At 43.5% G+C, this 13,799-nt stretch overlaps 1 protein-coding gene across 3 annotated transcripts in view; it reads left to right on the plus strand.

Annotated features, from left to right (window-relative positions):
• Window positions 1-2,749: 2,749 nt before the first annotated feature.
• Window positions 2,750-13,799, plus strand: part of Tmem87b (transmembrane protein 87B) — a 37,540-nt gene continuing 26,490 nt past the window's right edge. For all 3 annotated transcript variants that reach the window (XM_052183578.1, XM_052183577.1, XM_052183579.1), the window contains exons 1-5: window positions 2,750-3,022; window positions 7,801-7,861; window positions 8,896-8,990; window positions 10,688-10,801; window positions 13,234-13,284. In XM_052183578.1, the coding sequence (XP_052039538.1) occupies window positions 2,858-3,022; window positions 7,801-7,861; window positions 8,896-8,990; window positions 10,688-10,801; window positions 13,234-13,284 (486 nt within the window). In that variant the 5' untranslated portion in view covers window positions 2,750-2,857. The remainder of the gene's footprint in view (window positions 3,023-7,800; window positions 7,862-8,895; window positions 8,991-10,687; window positions 10,802-13,233; window positions 13,285-13,799) is intronic.

Raw genomic sequence — 13,799 nt, forward strand, 5'->3', positions numbered from 1 at the left:
GGGGCATGTATAGTGATACAGTCATGTGATTTTAGCACATAGGAGGTGGAAACAGGAGGGTCGTGAGTTCAAGGACTGGGGTATATAGTGAGACCCTGTCTCAATAAAGGAGAAAGAAGAAGCATTTTGGTGCATCAGCCGTCACAGCTGTCAGCTCAGTGTCACAGGACACTGCAGAGCTCCCACTTTGCTTGTTGACTTCACGCATCTCCAGCCACGGCAAGATCAAAACTAAGAACAGTCCTCACTAGGTGTGCGCTACTTTTGCAATACCATAAAGCTGAAAACTGGGAGTCTAACTTCCATAAGCTGGAACCGACACACAATCCAGCTTCCTGGGGAGGTGACTTCGGGACTTTGCTCACACACTTTTCCAAAGTCTGTCTGAGATTACATGCCATTTGCCACCGTGGTGGCCGTGTGGATAATTATGTTGTCTTTATTGTCCACATTCCATTCACTGTGACATTTATTCACTCTCTGGATTGATTTGTTAAGGTTGACAAAACAAAGCACCAGAACCTGGGAGGCTTAGACAGCAGCAATGAGCTCCTGGTGGTTGTGGCCTCAGAAAGTCCAAGATTAAGTTGTTGACACAGTTAGATTCTTCTGACTGCCTCTGTTGAGGGCTTGTCGCAGCTCCTCTGGTCTACAATGCCCTCCCCAGACAATGAATTAGTCTGAGGCTCCTCCTGGGATAGGGATACCAATTGTACTGGATAAGAGCCCACCCTGAAGACTTTGTCTCACTCTATCTCTTTCTCTATTCACATTTGATCAACCAGAGATTAGAACCTTAACACATGAATTTCAGGGGCGTAGTATCTGCCCCAGAATGCTAACCTATTGCCATTTATGATCCTTTCCTGATGAACTCCAGAGACTGCTTCTGGAAGCATCTAAATTAAAGAAATTTCTAAAATATAAGGATTTTTAAAAAAGACTATAGGCTTTTTTAAATTGAAAATATATTTTAGATTTATTTTGTTTATGCACATATTTTGTTTATACAGTATTTGGCCTGTATATATGTTTGTGGACCACATAGGCGCCCGGTGCCCAGGGAGGTCAGAAGAGGGTAACAGGTGCCCTGGAACTGGAGCTGAAGAAGATTGTGAGTGCTGGAAATGGAACCCTAGTCCTCTGCAAGAGCAGGAAGTGCTCTTACCACTGAGCCATGTCCCCAGACTCTTTTATATCTACACTCCAGGATGTGACCAATTTCCCCTGTTCAGTTAGTTCTTTCTGTAGTGCCGGCGATTGAACCAGGGCCAGGGTATATCCCTGCTGATGGCTCTTTGCTGTGTTAGGTTTTATTGATCCAGGCAGAGTGCTGTGAATGGAGGAGATGACAAATACAGCCTAACTAACTCAAGGAAGCAATGTTAGTACCACTCTTCCTTGGAAATGAAATTACCCTGGAATAAGAAACATCTAATTAACAAAAGTAATTACTCTTTAAAAATTTTAATTGCATTTTATTTATGTATTGAGTGGGAAGTATTTAGGGGTTAAAGAACAACATTCCAGAGTCTGTTCCTGGGACCACGTTGGTTCCAGGAAGAGAACTCAGGTAGTCAGTTGGCAGGACCTCAGGACCATCTCAATATTCCATTTGCTCCTCAATAAGGTAAAATCCCTGTTTAGTCTATTACTCGGAAATCAGTACCTCTGTGAGATACTTAATGAGCAGTAAGATGCATTTCTGACTTGATTACTGGCTTAATGGTCTCTATTAATGGCACTCCATGTAGTGTGGAAGGTTGCTAGCAGGGGAAGGTTTTTGAGGTGACCAGGGTGATATTAGAACTCTCTAGCAATCCATTCCTCTCGATTTGACTGTGAACTTAAATGTGCTTGAAAAATAGTTAATCATTTAAAATAAGTAAATTAGAGGTATGATCAGCAACTCCTACTGAATCCTTTTGCTTGTTTATTTGTTTTTGTTTTTCGAGACAGGGTTTCTCTGTGTACCCCTGGCTGCCCTGGAACTCACTCTGTAGAATCTAATGGATACTAAAAATACCTTCTGGAAAGATTCATATTAATATAAAACATCCATCAATTTACGAGTGCCACCTACTGGTGAGGCCTGACTTGACAAATGTTTCCTTTTGCTTTTGGACCAGCTTGTGCAGCTAAGGCTGGTTTCATGGTCTCACGTTTGCTATGTAGTTTAGGCTGTCTTTGAATTCCCACGATCCTCCTACCTCTACATCCCAAGTACTGGGATCTTCATTTCTGCAACCTTGTAATCAGAGTGCCCCATCATCCTAGGCGCCCTGCTCTGCAAGCTGACCTTCCAACAGCTTTGTCCCTAAGTCTTTACTTTTTAGTTTCCCTTAAGGCTCAGACTCTTTTTTTCCTCCCCCTCCTCTCCCTGTGCCTTTGCCCGCCTCCATCCTCCTACACCCAACTTTCCCCTCAAAGCGGCTTCTAGTTCCGCCCAGGCCCCGCCTCCACGCTTCGGTTCCGCCTCCCTACCACGCCCCGCGTCATAACCCCTCCCTAATTAGTCTTGGCCCCGCCTCCACCCCACCCACCCCCGGCCTCACCTCCTCATCCCCGCCTCCTCCTGCCCCTCTCCCTCCATGGGCCTGCGGAGTTTTCTCTCCAGACTCTCGTCCCTCCCTTCCACACTTCATCGGTTTCTTCCAGGCCTGGCCCTGAAACCCACCTCCAGGATCGAGCCCACTTCCTCTAACAGCGCATACCCACTTCAGCCGAAGACCCCTCAGCTCCCTTCCAAGCTCTATTTCTCCTCGTGGCCCTGCCCCTTTCAAGGGCGGAGCTGCGCCAGGTGCGGCCCCGGGGCGTGGCCGGGTTCCGGGAGCGCAGGTGCAGCTTCCGTGTCAAGATGGCTGCCGCCTGTCGGTCTGCGGCTTGCCGCCGTCCAGGCCTCCTCTGCCGCCTACCCGCAGTGACCCAGCTGCTGTGCGTTGCCCTGTGTCTCCTGTGCTGGGTCCCGGCGACTGTGGACGCGGTCCCTGAGCTCGGGCTTTGGACGAGGACGGTCAATAACGTAAGTGCTCTGTAGGGACTGAGCGTGGCGCTTCTCAGCTCTCGGCCCTAGCAGGATAGCTCCACCCGCGGACCAGTCTGGCCTTGGGCATATTCACTATGGCTCTGTCGGTCCCGCAGTGGGTCCTCTGACACGCTTCTTGAGCCTTTTGTCTAGAAGGGGCTCTGGGAAAGGAGCGTCCCCTCCTCTGCCTGACGTAGGCTTCAGGGAAGAGCTGTCCCAGTGTGTGCTTAGGGCGGCTTCCCTTTCCAAATGTTTTTGCTGTTCGTGAGACTCTCCACCCGCCTCTCACTGGGTCCTGACACTGTGTCTCTAGATATTGCTTTTATTTATTCAGTTCAGAGCCCCCGATCTCTGCATTCCCAGCGGCATCGTTGGGACTGAACACTTCGGCTAGGTTACAGCTATGGGGGCCACATCCTCAACGCCACAAGGTTTGTCTAACCTTTCTGTTAGAGCATAATTGAATATGCTCTACAGTCATGCATATAGTCACCTCTATTTTTCTTGGGATTCTGTATATTCCTTAGCGCTCTTATTACACTTTAGGACTTCTGCATGTGTATGTGGGGCGGGGTGTTTGTTTAGGAGTGTTTAAAGGGCTAGTCTGGACGCATGGGTGGATGAAAACTTCCTTAACTTGGTAGGCCATTAGAGAACTTGATGTCCTGGATGGTGAAGAGACGATGTGGAAAGAATGCAGCGGCCAAATTATGGAAAGTCTTGCAAAAGAGTCAGGATATCGGGAAGCAGCGTTGCTAGTATTTCTAGAGTCAGATGACTCACCCTGATCTGCTTGGAGTGTGTTGAAACAACGTCCAAGTTCTAACGATGACATTTATGTTTATATTCCTTCAACCAAAAGTAGTATCTGGTGCACAGACTTCCAAACACAAAACTACAGAGGATCAAATGTAGGCTTCTTTCTGTGTCCTGGCTTAGTGTATTCATTTCTTTTTAAGATTCTTTTGAGTAGGTACCAAGTATTTATTGACTGTCATGCTTTGTTCAGGCTGAGTTTATTTCCTGTGTAGCTCAGGCTGGTAGTGTCAGCGAGCCTTTCTTTGCAAAAAGCAGACTGATGATTTTTTTTTATTTAAGTTTGTTTATTTTCCTTCACACTGGCAAAAGTTCTGAGAGAACTTAAAGTTTTGTAAACATTTTAATTATCCCTCTTCCCCAGCAAAGCAAAGGAGAGGAGTCTCACATTTTAATGGTTCCCTATCTCCTTATGCTATTTGATCCAAAAGCTATTTACAAGTTTGTAGCAGTCTTTGTATGGTTATTATACACATTTAGGAGGGAGAGAGGCAAGAAGGGACAGTGAGAATCCAAAATGATAAAAATAGAAACAAAATCTTCCAATACCAAACTGCTCTGAAAGCAACTGCAGCCTTGTCCAGGCAAGGATGCCAAGCTGCCCACCACAGCGCCTCTTGCACAGGCCCAGCCGACCCACAGCTGCAGCCAAGGTGTTAGACTATCCCAGGTGATGTTTGCCAGGCGTGCAGCCGAAGCAGTCAGTCTGTTTATACAGAGCTTGAGTACACGTAGACTCGCTATGGAAGTGTAGGCTCAGGCCTCCTGTTCCTTAGCCTACCCATCCCCACACCTGACTGACTGCATCCTCCTGATCCTGTGCCTGCCTATCCCCACACCCGACTGCATCCTTCTGCATAGTGGTTTCCATGGATGACGGTCTTAAAGATGGTCAGACATTATGCATTTTCTTTTCAGAAAAGGCAAGCAATTTGCCATCCCAGAATCTTTTTCACAAGACCTTTTCAGGGCTATGGCAAAACATGCCCATGCTGCTCTGAGGAACAGATGAAATTCCCAGCTTTTATAAGAAGCAAAAGTTTATCCTTATCTGAGTTGAAGTTACACAAATTCATATGTAAGGTAAAGATGCCTCTTAAACAAGACAAATTTTCTTCTAAAGGCCCAAAACAAACTGGTTCTAGTCCTTTGAAATAAAAATATTTATGGGAGGAGGGGGATTATTTTCATCATAGAATAAGTTGTCAGAATTTGTCTTTTAGAACAGGGAGAATAAGACTTTTTGTTTGTTTGGTTGGTTGGTTTTTGGTTTTTTGGATTTGGTTTTTGGAGACAGGGTTTCTCTGTGTAGCCCTGGCTGTCCTGGAACTGACTCTGTAGACCAGGCTGGCCTCGAACTCAGAAATTCACCTGCCTCTGCCTCCCAGAGTGCTGGGATTACAGGCGTGCGCCACCACCGTCCGGCGACTTTTATTTTTTTAATTCATCAAAAGGGGGAAAAAAAGGTTCTTTTAGCTATAAAAATTAGGGAATAGTTTGAGCATCACCATATACCAATTACTAGTGGTCATTTCTCTTGCAAGGATGAATTTTAGATATAATCCTTTCTCTCAGGAGCTCACACAATATTGGGGACAATGCATTTATGAGTAGATACTTATGTATACCATATAGCATGCTTGGGATATTATTACTCAGGTACTGATGGAGCCAGCGTAACTCTGATTTGTGGAGATGTGTTGCTAGTCTGGAAAGATGAGTAGGTATTTTCTTTGTAAGGAGTGGGACAGTAGCAGGGTGGGAAAATCTTGGTGTGTTTGTTGTATGAAGTTCTGGAAGGTGGTGGGGGCTAAGGTCACCATAGGCCTCCCTCACTAGGCTCCAGCCTTAAATTACAGGACTTACAGGGCTGAGACAGATCGTGTCAGAAATGAGCTGAGCTTGGACAATATGTCTCTCTTGAAATTGGTACCTGTTATGTGACTTTCCCTCTGAGACAGTTCTGATAGCCCACTGACAGATGAAAGTATTATCCCCATGGAAGTCCAGCTTAGTGAACCATTGAGTATGGTGGGGTTACTTTTAAGAACAAGGGTGTCCCTGGCATGGGTAAGAACCAAAAGCTATGCCACTGATGGTCTACCAACAACTTGCAGGCAGCCACTCCAGTCCAGCAATTGTCTTTGTTTGTAACTTCAGGGAGGACCCTTGTCAGCCTTGTCAGCTTCTTGAGCTGTAGGCGTCCCTCTGCCCTCCGGAAGGGAAATCTGAAGCCAGCTGTTTTAAAGCAACTGCCATTTGGCTTCAGGTAGGGGACACTGGTTCCTAGGCACAGAGTTGCCAAGTCTTCTTTTAAGAGGAGCCGGAAGCAAAATGTTTATTATGTCACCTAACTCAGAATGTTTTATTTTTATTTTTTATATAATGCTCATCATGACTTTTGGGGTTTGAGTATTCCCTGGGATCATCAGTAGTTAGTTTTAGGTGCAAACAGCAGAGAGCCATTACAGGGGGTTTTGGCAGAACTGCTAATTATTCTGGCTGCCATCTAAGGATAGATTGAAGGCTCAGGTCTGGAGGCAGAAGAACCAGTTATACTGCTGAAGGGCTACATCACAACCATGTTGGTAGGTATGGAGAGAACTCCATGTGGGAAGCATGTGCAGTAACTAGGCATGTGCTGGGCCTTGGCATGGAGTGGAGCTTGGCTGACTGGAGGACTTCATCTTCTCAGCAGACAGTGTAAGACTTGGTGGGAGCAGAGAGGAATGTGGCTGCTACTGCAGAAGTGTAGTGTGCCTGTTGAGCATATCCTGGGTGTATGCATGTGGAGACCAGAAGGGGGTCTGAGCTGCTGATTATATATTTTGGAAACTGCTGGGAAGGGAAAAGAGTGGCCTGTCCTGTTGGTGCTCTGTAATTCCTAACTGCTCTTTCATTTAGCATGGTTCCTTCCTGCAGGATTTTTTTTCTTGGGAAGAACTGTTTGACTTTAATCATGGTTAATGTTGTGAAACACAGTGTCTGCTAGAGACTGCGTAAAGGAGGTTTGGGGTCCCTGGAGAGCACACCCAGGGCCTATAGGATGTTAAGCAGACTCTAGTGAGCTACACACTCCCATCCAGGAAGGAGAGTTTGAGCTGGTTCCTGAGGTAAGGAGGAGCTACGTAGGCTAAGGAAAAGCAAGAGAGGTGTTAGCAGCTTTTAGATTGACTGCTAAGGTCCTAGCAGCAGGAGTTTTCCAGAAGTGAGACATTGCTGGAGAGGTAAGCAGGCTTTGACTGTGTGGGGTCTTTAGATTTTGGACTGCTCTAAGTACAGTGGTAAACAAAGTCATGTTGGGGAAGATGTTATTTATTGAAAGTACTTTCACTTTGGTACTAAGACAACAGTATGTAAATGTGCAGTTTGTGTATGGCCAAGCAGCACTAACCTTAGCGGCCAAACCCTTCTGTCTGTGGATCACCAAGCCCCAACTGAGACTTTCAGAGTCTTTTATTCCGTACAAAGTTCACTGTGAGACCCAGGTTGGCCTTGAATTCATGATCCTTAAAAGCAGGGCCACTACCTCTGATCCTTACATCAACTAGAGGATAGACACAGTGATACAATTTTAAGCCAGAGATGTGATCAGTTTTATATTTTAAAGATTTTTGTTTTTAATTTTTGTATAGGGAGAATGTGTACATGAATGCAGGTGCTTGTAGAGGTCAGAAGTAGGCATCATCGGGGAGCTAGAGGTATGTGCTATGGGTGCTGGGAGCTGACGCAGGCTCTCTACAGGAGCAGGAGGCATGTTTACCACCCAACCTCTCTCTAGCCCTAGTTTTATGTTTTAAAATGTCTTGACTCAAAGACTAAATATGGGGGTTTAAAAATAAAATCACTAGCTCAGATAGTATCACAAGGACTCGAGTGCTGTATTTAGAAGATAAAACTATGTTTAAAAAACAGAGAAAGTTTTAACTAAGTTTTTTCTGTATTTGTTTTCACTTTAGAAATCAGGACTTTTGATATTCAGAAAAACTATGTTTAACTCTACTGAGATCAAGTTTTCTGGTAAGTATATTAATATTCAATTCTGATATAAGTAAATATATTAATTTAAACAAATGTAAGATACATTAAGCTGAATGTTTTTTTGTTGTTTAAAACTGGTTCTAACATTTTAGAATTTTGTTTCATTCAAGACTTAGTTATTTGCAAAAATAGATTTTTTTTTTCCTAAAATTCCATCAGTCTTATCTGTGGGCTTGGTTTGGATTACCATGCCTTCGGGTACTCAGCAGCCACCACGTTCTACAGAGTTGCTCTTAAACATCCGAGGCTGTTATACAAAGATACTCTGGCTTCTCTGCCCCTCTCCTGCTCTCTCGCTCTGGGGAAGCCAGCTGTAGTGGCATAAGACACTCCAACAAGAGCGTTCTCTGACCGCAGACCTAACCCTTTCAGTCTTAATCGCACCTCCTAGAACTTTCAGCACTTGGTGGTGCTTTATGAAGCTCACACTAAAGGTCCGACTGCTTGGCTTGTTTTGACTGTAAACAGGCTGTCATCCTTGGTCTGGGCTCACACTTAGACTAGGCTTTGGCGCATCCTCTGCCCTCTTCACCTGACCAGCTACTGCTTTTCTTCAGGTAACATGCCCTAGCCCTGCATCATGTCAGGTGCCCAGTGCCCTTGACACCCTGTTCTCTTAGGCTTCTAAAAGCGCCCAGTTGTGAACTCCCCACAGCAATTTGGTTCATAAAGAGTTACTGTTCTCGTTAGCTACTGTGCCCTTTCATGGTACACAGCAGAGGATTCATTCATGTTTTGGATGAGTATGTGACTAAAAGAAGCCGCAGCTTAACACACCAGGATGCTTGCTTGATTCCAACAGTGGACTTATATTTGAATAGTATTGTAGCAAGTTCTAGGTAGCTGTTAAAATTTAATGAATTTATCTATCTCATTTTACAGTTACTTAGAGAAATTAGGTAATGTTTCACTTATGTTACTATTAAAACAGCCAGTTTCAGACAGCATTCTTAAAGCCTCAAGTTTATACTAGACTGTAATTAATGTACAATAAAACTCTTTTGTCTGGTCAGTGAAGTCGTTCAGTTGTTTTGGACCTGTGAAGTTTACCATAGAGTGGCATTTGAAGTATCATACCTGTCACAATGAATACCCTGATCTGGAGGAGGTAAGTGAAAACAAGTTTTTAGTGTGTACAAAGCTGTGAAGGAAAATTACAAGTACAAAGACTTAATAGCACCAGGTGATTAGATGAGACGTGGCACTTAGGATTTTAGAAGTGCTCTAAATTGATTTTAGGACTTAAGACAATAAATGAAAGTGTGTGTGCTTCTTGACAAAACCATAAAATCTCGTAATCTCCCTGTGAGGGATCTTTTAAAAAATGTTAGTAATGTTTAAATCAGGCTTGTGGGAATCACTGGTAAAGGGCTTTGACAAGCCACCTTTATTTGAGAAGGAAATTGAGATTTCACATCATTTAAATTGAGTTGCTGGGAACCCGGAACCTTAGGAGCATGAGTAGATTCCATGAGTTCAAGTCAGTCTCCCACAGGGAGGAGTGGAGACATCTGAAGAAGGGGAGAGAGGACAAGGCTGTGCCAAGAGTGGCTGTGAGGGGCTCCTTATGGCCTCTGCAAGGAGCTCTGTGGTGAGTCTCAGGAGTGCTTAGATGTTTGACTTCATCCTGAGTAATGTTGGGTTTCTGTTTTATTAGTACTGACTTTGCTTTAGAGCAAAAAGTCCCTCAATTTGACTATCTCTGCTGCCTCATGATCAGATGCCAAGTAGACACTGGTAACAGGCATCCCACATACTGAGTTGTCCTTTAGTGATGGTAAACAGTTGATGAAGGACACGTTTGTTGATTGCTCCACTGTAGAGTTAACTGTATTTTGTTGGTGTGTAGAACAGTATTTTTAGGGTTATTTAAATATCCCATTTTTCATCAAATATTTATTCATTCATTTAGCAGCCTTTTACAAGTCTTTCCCCCACCCCCCACCCCAGACAGGGTTTCTCTGTGTAGTCTTGGCTGTCCTGGAACTCACTCTGTAGACCAGGCTGGCCTCAAACTCAGAAATCCACCTGCCTCTGCCTCCCAGAGTGCTGGGATCACAGGCGTGCGCCACCACCACCCGGTAGCTATTATTATTATAACTGCCAAATGATTATTTTATTATTGTCTGTTTTCTTTTGTATTTCTTAGCATTTTCCTTTGTGAGTGAGCTGCTCTGTCTCTTCTATCGTTTCTGTAATCTTAGCCAACAGCGTGGACACATTAATTTTCCTTTGTTTTATAGGCTCTGATGACTTAATTTTTGTTGTTTTCATGATTTTGTTTCTTCAAGACAGGTTTTCTGTGTTTGCTTATGTGTCCTGGAACTGTCTCTGTAGACCAGGCTGGCCTCAAACTTACAGAGATCCACTTGCCTCTGCCTTCCAAGTACTGGGATTAAAAGAGAGAGCCGCGATTCCCAGCTATGATGCAGTCTCTGCGCGTCCCAGGCTGGTCTTGAATAGCCATTTCTTGTGCTTTAGCCTAAGATCTGGGATTAGCATCATGCACCCCATGCTCACCTACAGTAGTATCTTAATCTCTTTCCTCACGGTAAGATCATACTTGTACGTTATACTGTGTGTGAACACACTGAAATGGCTAAAATGGTGTGATCACCTCCATTGTACGTAGAATCACAGTTAATATTATTTTTTCTCTTTGGTATTTCATTTTACTGCATATTTTCAAATATTTAAACTAAGTTAATTCTTGGTATTCTTTAGATATGAGGCTGTTGTTTTTTTTAATCACCTATGAAAAAAGATGTAGAAGCAAATTATAATTTAGAATTTTACCTTGGATAGGAGCTTCATGCTGATACAGATGTCTGTGCTTACTTCAAAAACACTGACTGTTGGACAACAAAAAGTGAAAACTTAGATTGCAGTAGTGATTCACAGGCATTTCCTTCGTTAAATGTGAGTATCTGTCTGGTTAAAATCAATTTTGTTAAAATCAGTTTATTTATAGTGAATATAAACACCAAACATGAATGATGTTTTATCAGTATTTTCAAGACAAGGAAAGTGCTTGTCTTGGTTTTAGTTTTTGCATATGTGCATTAGGATATAAGAAATAAATTGGTATCCTATTGCTTTTTTTTCTTTTTTTTTTTTTTCCCAGAGACAGTCTTATTATGTAGTCCCATTTGACCTGGAATTCTATGTAGAAAGGCTGGCCTTGAACTCAAAGATACACCTCCTTCTGCCTCCAACTGACTGGGGTTGGGGACTGGAGAGATGGCTCAGTGGTTACGAGCACTGACTGCTCTTCCAGAGGTCCTGAGTTCAAATCCCTATAACCACATGGTGGCTCACAACCAACTGTAATGAGATCTCATGCCCTTTTCTGGTGTGTCTGAAGACAGCTACGGTGTACTTATATATAATAAATTAATCTTAAAAAAATTAAAAAAGAAAGGCTAGGATTGAAGGTGTGCGCTATCATGTCTCGGGTTTTTCTCTTTTCAGTCTTACAAGAAGGTTTTTCTTTTTTAATTTTATTTATTGAATATCATCTTCATTTACATTTGCAATGGTAAAACCTTTCCCGATTTCCCCTCTCCCCAACGACCCCCAACCCCTCCTCCCCCCCCCTGCCTCTATGTCTATGCCCCTCCACCCAACGCACTCCCACCTCCCGCCCCTCGATTTCCCTTTGTTGATGCCTCTATTGTGCCTTCACCTGGCCAAGGACCCACTCCTCCCACTGATGCCCAACAAGGCATTCCTCTGCCATATTTTTGGCTGGAACCATGTGTACCCCTTGGTTGATGGTTTAGTCCCTAGGAGTCCTGGGGCATCTGGGTGACCGACATCGTTGTTCTTCCCATGGGGCTGTAAACCCCTTCAGCTCCTCCGGACCACCCTCCAGCTCCTTCATTGGGGACCACATACCCAGACCTATGGTTGGTTGCTAGCATCCGTCTCTGTATTTGTAAGGCTCTGGCAGGGCCCCTCTGGGGACAACCATAGCATGCTCCTTTTGGTATACACTTCTTGTCGTCCATAGTAGTGTCAGGGTTTGGTGACTTACAAGAAGTTTTGATGATCTGCTTTCTCCAGTTCTATCTCATTCTTTCCCCCATTCTCAGGTTTTTGCTCCCAACATCTTGTCAAATGAGCTGTAGTCAAGCTTACCGGTAGCCTCTATGTTGTGAAGGCCAGTCATCTTACCCTTACCAAAAGCCTTGCCTTTTCATGGGCATTTAACCACCTAAACACTCCTTCCCATATGCTTGTTTTCTCTCCCAGAAAGTGTTGTTATAAATGTTAATAAGACAGCCATATCTGGTATCCTGGTGTTTTTTGGGTGGAGAGTCAACTTGACCCAGGCTAGAATTATCTAGGAAGAGGAACTTCAGTTAAGAAAATGCCTCCATCATATTGCCTGTAGGCAAGTCTGTGTGGCATTGTGGGAGGGCCCAGTTCTCCGTGGGAACAGTGACATGGGACCCCTGGGCAGGTGGTTGTGGTTTGTGTAAGAATGCAGGCTGAGCAAGCTATGAAAAGCAAGCCAGTAAGCACTTCCCCTCCATGGCTTCAGCCTCAGTCCTGCCTCTGGATCCCTGCCCTGACTTCCTTAGTGATAGGGTGTGACCTGAGAGTTGTAAAAGTAAACCTTTTACTCCCCAGCTGCTTCTCTGGTCATGGTGCTTATCACAGCAGTAGAAGTCCTAACTAAGTCACATAGAGAGGTTATGAATTATTATAGTTTTCTTTTTCCTGAAAATTCTAAAGTGAAAATATCAAAAGTAAAAAAAAAAAAATTAAGTTTTTTAAAAATGTATATGGAAGCGTAACAAACATACAGAAAATTACACACATGTGCCTCAGTGATTTTTTTCAGAAACTGCAGACTTTGACCAAGTCCAGAATTTTAGCATCTAACGCCCCCATTTATTTCCTACACTTTCGCCAACAGCACCCACTCTCCAGCATTTGCCACACCATTAACGAAGCACATTCTAAGAACTTTGTTAATTCATGTTCAGAGTACAGTGAGACCCAATCTCTGATACTCAACTTTTAAACCTGTTCTCTTCTAATGCTTTTATCTTAATTGTTATTTTTAAAGAGTGTTGTTTTGTTTGTTTTTTTTTAAGACTTATTTTATATATGTGAGTACACTTCTATCTCTTCAAACACACCAGAAGAGGGCATCAGATCTCATTATAGATGGTTGTGAGACACCATGTTGTTGCTGGGAATTGAACTCAGGACCTCTGGAAGAGCTGTCAGTGCTCTTAACCACTGAGCCATCTCTCCAGCCCCTTATCTTAATTATTAAAAGCTACTTTTCTCCATGGAAATGTAGTAATATAGAATGAGTTTGTTTTACTCTTTTCCAGAATAAAGAACTAACAGGTATTAGAAACATTTCAAGCCAGGAAGGATCTACGGTAAGCCCTTTTGTCTTTAAATCCAGTAAGCACAAATCATAGTAAGATTTGGAGAATCTATCTGATAATTACTTGGAGAATGGTGCTAACTAAAGTTGGGAAAGAAAAAAAGAGGAGCTATTTAAAAAAGTGTATTTTCTTTTGTTTCTCTCTATATATTACAGGCATTATTTCTGCTTTTGTTTAAAAATCTCTCTGAAGACTAGCTCTGCAGCTGTTGTTTTGTTTTTGAAGTGTCAGTTCTCAGTGCACAAGACAGCATAGCAGTGGGCTCCTTCCATCACAAGTATAGTGAGAAGCAGGGTAGCACAGGAAAGGGAGATTGTAGCGTTTGGGGGAATACTGGGAGGGGGAAGCCTGAGTATGAAGTACAGAAGGTTGAGAGGAGTTATGTGTAGGACTGAATTGGGCATGGGAGGGCCTAAATTTAGGTTTTATAGAGTGACTTTACGTTTTCATCATCCATTCCAAATAGAAATCTAATAGGAAGACACTGCAGAGGCAGGGAACAGACT

This window comes from Apodemus sylvaticus, chromosome 5 (assembly GCF_947179515.1).
Source record: "Apodemus sylvaticus chromosome 5, mApoSyl1.1, whole genome shotgun sequence".
NCBI classification, from domain to species: domain Eukaryota; kingdom Metazoa; phylum Chordata; class Mammalia; order Rodentia; family Muridae; genus Apodemus; species Apodemus sylvaticus.